This window comes from Coptis chinensis, chromosome 2 (assembly GCF_015680905.1).
Source record: "Coptis chinensis isolate HL-2020 chromosome 2, ASM1568090v1, whole genome shotgun sequence".
Taxonomy (NCBI): Eukaryota; Viridiplantae; Streptophyta; class Magnoliopsida; order Ranunculales; family Ranunculaceae; genus Coptis; species Coptis chinensis.
The window spans coordinates 12,290,933-12,295,384 of NC_141457.1; the positions used below are offsets into that span (position 1 = coordinate 12,290,933).

At 32.4% G+C, this 4,452-nt stretch overlaps 1 protein-coding gene across 1 annotated transcript; it reads left to right on the forward strand.

Annotated features, from left to right (window-relative positions):
- The first annotated feature begins 1,217 nt into the window (after positions 1-1,217).
- LOC147514921 (uncharacterized) lies at positions 1,218-2,408 on the forward strand. The gene has a single exon (XM_086585576.1). It carries the CDS (start codon positions 1,482-1,484, stop codon positions 2,271-2,273), a length of 792 nt encoding a protein of 263 aa, XP_086441702.1. The 5' UTR covers positions 1,218-1,481; the 3' UTR covers positions 2,274-2,408.
- Positions 2,409-4,452: the final 2,044 nt, after the last annotated feature.

Sequence of the window (4,452 nt, forward strand, 5' to 3'; positions counted from 1 at the left end):
ACTCTATTACTTACGGTATAACACTCCCATTGGAAATAGTTTTTTGATACTTGGGGTACAAAATTTCTACTCTATACAGTTTACACCTTCCATTGGAAATGCCCTAAGAAAATATTTTCTTTTAGATAGAAACTATCTTTTTATTATGTAAAAAAACATATCGTAATATTACATATGTATTTTGCATATATTATTTTGAAACTTTAAATATTATAATGTTGCGATAATAGAAATATATGGTGGAAGAAAATTAGAAAGAATAAGACTAAACATTTTAATCGGATCACACTTATAACAGTTCGGTACATGCTTAATCCAAAACCAATCTAATAAGAGACTGATTATGATTTTCAAGACCCAGAACCGATATAATATACTAACTACATATCCCGCTATACCCGTTTTTATTGGTTCAGACCAGATCGAGTATCGGTTCTTATCCGACCCATTACCAGCCCTAATAATGTACTTGTGTTGTTTACAATGTTGCAGGTGAGGCTGGTGCACGTGGTAATGGTAGTTATATGGTACATACTATTCGACCAGTTTAAAATCTACGAGGAATCATACAATTGCTTATCAAATTCCAACTGGAAATACCAATTCAATTCCCAACTCCAAGTACTGAAAATAAGTTCAGCAGAAGCCATGTGTAAATAAGCCCTTTCTCTAGGAAATATCCCAATTTCCGAATGTCCCACACTACAGTATATAGATTGTTTATTCGTTTGTTTTTGACTTTTTTCAATCGATTGTATTAGGGATCCATTGTCTTTTCTTTATTTTCACAATTTCTCAATTTAACGAGTAATAAATAAACGTTGTCCACTTGACAAATGAACTGATCAATGAGAGAAACCGAAAAAGCGGAAATTCAATGCTTACAGTATTATACATTTATACGCAGAAACTATTTTCTTTGTAAATCAGAAATATTGATAATTTTTTTGGTTGAGGTGAAACTTTTTTCCCTAAAAATCATTTTCCCAAGAAAATTGAACAGAAGTTCCATGGGTAAATCTGCCTGGCTGGCTGTACTGTGTACTGGTTCCTACTCAAAAACAAATTTGAAAAGACAAACGCACGCGTGTCTATGAACTTGTTGGTGTAGTTTGGTCCACTTCACTAAAATTATTTCTTGGAACCAAAAGGGAAAAAATATATATGAGAAAATGAAAAATAGTGCCTTTAAAGCATTTAAAAGACAAGTAAAAGAACATATTATTTTTATTTTATTAAAGTGAAAAATAGGTGAAAATTTTATTCTTGGGTCTATAAAAAGCAGACATGCTCTGCTCTGAAACTCTCAAATTCTGAAATAAAAAAACTGTCCTCCATTTCACAACCCCATTCCCAGATACAACCTAATTAAACACACTCTCATTTACTCTCCACTCTTTACATTTTCTCTACAAACGTTTCTTTGTAATCCTTTTCTTTGTTTTCCATAACGCTTCAAAAATTCCTTAAAAATTCTTACAATGGATTCACCCATCATCGTAGACAATGTTAAAGCCGAGAAAGCAAACGCTATGATGAGATACCGCCGTCTGCGAAACATCGCAAACTTCTTCCGCTTCTTCGAGATTTGTGTTGTTTTAGTTTTGGTTTCTTGGTTTTCCACTAGCCTTCCCTTCACCTTCAAAATGTTTTCTGTTTACTTTAAAGATTTCTGCTCTGTCCTAGTTAGCTCTGTATTCGTTTTCGTTGTCGGAAACGCTATCGTTTTAACTCTCATCCTAAAATCCGGTAAGTTTTCCGGTGCCAAAGACACGGGAAACGACTTTTACGAAGAATATGTCAAGAACAGTACTGTCAATAATTCCCCTCCGGCATCTGAAGAAGCCGTTAACGACGATATATCTCCACCGGTGGTTACCGAAGATACTTCTCCTTCAGCACCGGTTGCGGTGCCGGAGATGGACGTGGTGTCTCAAGATAAGCAGATAACACACAAGGAACCTACACCTATTCATATGTATCCTAATACACGTATGAATACAAGTACAGATACGAAGGTGTACGAGAGGACTAGATCAGAGAAGGTGATGAAGCAGGGTGATGACGAAACACCGAAACGAGTTTTGAGGAGATCGAAAACGGAGAGAAGAAGTTGTAGGGCTGAAATATCTGGTGAGAAAATGGGGAATGCATATTGGTGTGCTGAGGAAGAGATGAGTAATGAAGAATTTAAGAGTACTATTGAGGCGTTTATTGCTAAGCAGGTTAAGTTTCTTAAGGAAGAATCAATGACTATTGTTCTTAAGAATTAGTGCAAAGTTTATTAATAATTGCACAGAGAAATTAGCTTGTTTCTCTATTTTCTTTCTTTTTTTCTCTTCTGGTGTAATTAAGGATATGTACAGTATGAGTAAGAGTAAGAGGAAATTAATCTGAGATTTTGGTCATTGTTTGTTTCGTCTTCTTGTTTGTTGTTATTGTGCTCGGTATTTTTAGCTACGTGAGCAATATAGATATTGGTGTGTACTTGTGCATATATAATTTTCTTTTGATAGGTGTGCATATATAATTAGACCATGATTGAACAAGTAAAGAATTTGTTGGTATGTTGAAATGCGAATTTTTTTTGTGTGGAACTTGTTAGCAAACTGTGGTGGTCGCTATAAGAAATCGTGTAATTTTTTTTGGTAAATTGATATGATAATGATAGAGGATTAGCTACTAGAATGACATGCACAATAAATCTGGAAAAGTGAAAACGCATGGATGGTATCTTCAACTGGAGGAATGGTACTTTGTAGATTGGTTGATGTCGCCATATCCATTAGCAATCTAGTTACATATATCAAGAAATAGGGCCAGTCTCATTTAAAAAAAAACAACTCAAAAGCCCAACCAATAATTTTTTTGGGTTTTAATACCCCTATATTGTTTTTATCCCCATATAAGTGTTTTTTTAATATAAAATCTTTAGAATTTAAGCTTTTGACTCGAGACCAGACTGCCATATGTTATTTTTTAATATAATTTATTCTCTTTTTCACCATTCCAATATAAACTATATGTAGATAAGATAACTACTAGAATAAGAAAAGTAGATTTTGGGTTTGAATAAAATTTAAATTTATAAGTAGTAAAACTAGTATACGCAGGAGTGAGAGAGAGAGTGATGTATTGAATCTAGGCCACTCGTAACACCAAAAGGTACTAGTGTATTGCTCCACAGAGTACTGTCCAAGGGCCTAGAAGCCTGCACATGAGTAAATAACTTAAATATATATTTTAAAATGTTGAGTTTCAAAATAACTTAAATATATTTAAAATTTATGAATTTTTTTAAGAGATTATGAGAGAGGAAATCTCGTTGTTTCACATATTGTAGAAGTAGTTGCAAATAATTAAATAGGGTATTTTTGTGCATTACTTTCAAAAGTGGTTAAACATGTGTCAAATTCTGGTTTTGGTCAAACTTGGGTATAAAAACTAAAAATATTATGCTTCTGTCTTAGGAGTCCAAAAAATTCTTAATAGACTCCCTTAAACTAACTAGCTTGTAAGCCTGTGCATACGCACCGGCACTTTTGAAAACATTTAGATTTTTTTTAGAAAAATAGGACCATTGTTTTAGTTAACAAATTATTTTTAATTAATGTTTAAAAATCTGTTTTTTCAATTGAGATAGATATTCTGTTTTAATAAGACTTTAATTAGAAGTGCTAGAATTTGTTTTAATAGGAGAATAATTCCCATTATAATAGGAGAGTAATTCCCGTTGTAAAAAAGAATTTTCGCTTTTCAAATAGGAGAGAAATTTATGTTTTAATAGGAGATGACGTGGAATTTTAATAGAGCTCGAAAAATATCTTTGTGGGAGCTTTAATATTAAGAGTTTAAGACTAGTTTGTAGGCCCGTGCATACACACCGGTTCTTTTGAAAACATTTAGATTTTTTTTTAGAAAATTGGGACTACCGTTTTAGTCGCTAACCTGTTTTAATTTTCTAACAAATTGTTTTTAATGAAATTTTAATTAAGTTTTAAAAACCCGTTTTTTCAATTGGGAGAGAGATTCTGTTTTAATAGGAGAATGATTCCTGTTTTAATTAGATATGCTAGATTTTTTGAGGAGAAATTCCCATTTTAATAGGAAAATGATTCTCGCTTTAATTAGAAGTGCTAGAATTTGTTTTAATAGGATATGAATTCTCGTTATAATAGGAGAGGAATTCTCATTGTAAAAAAGGATTTCCATTTTTCAAATAGGATAGAAATTCCCGTTTTAATAGGAGATGACGTGGAATTTGAATAGAGCTCGAAAAATACCTTTTGTGGGAGCTTTAATATTAAGACTAGCTTGTAGGCCCGTGCATACGCATCGGCTCTTTTGAAACATTTCGATTTAAAAAAAAAAATAGTACTACCATTTTAGTTGCTAGCTTGTTTTAATTTTTTAACAAATTGTTTTTAATGAAATTTTAAAAACCCGTTTTTT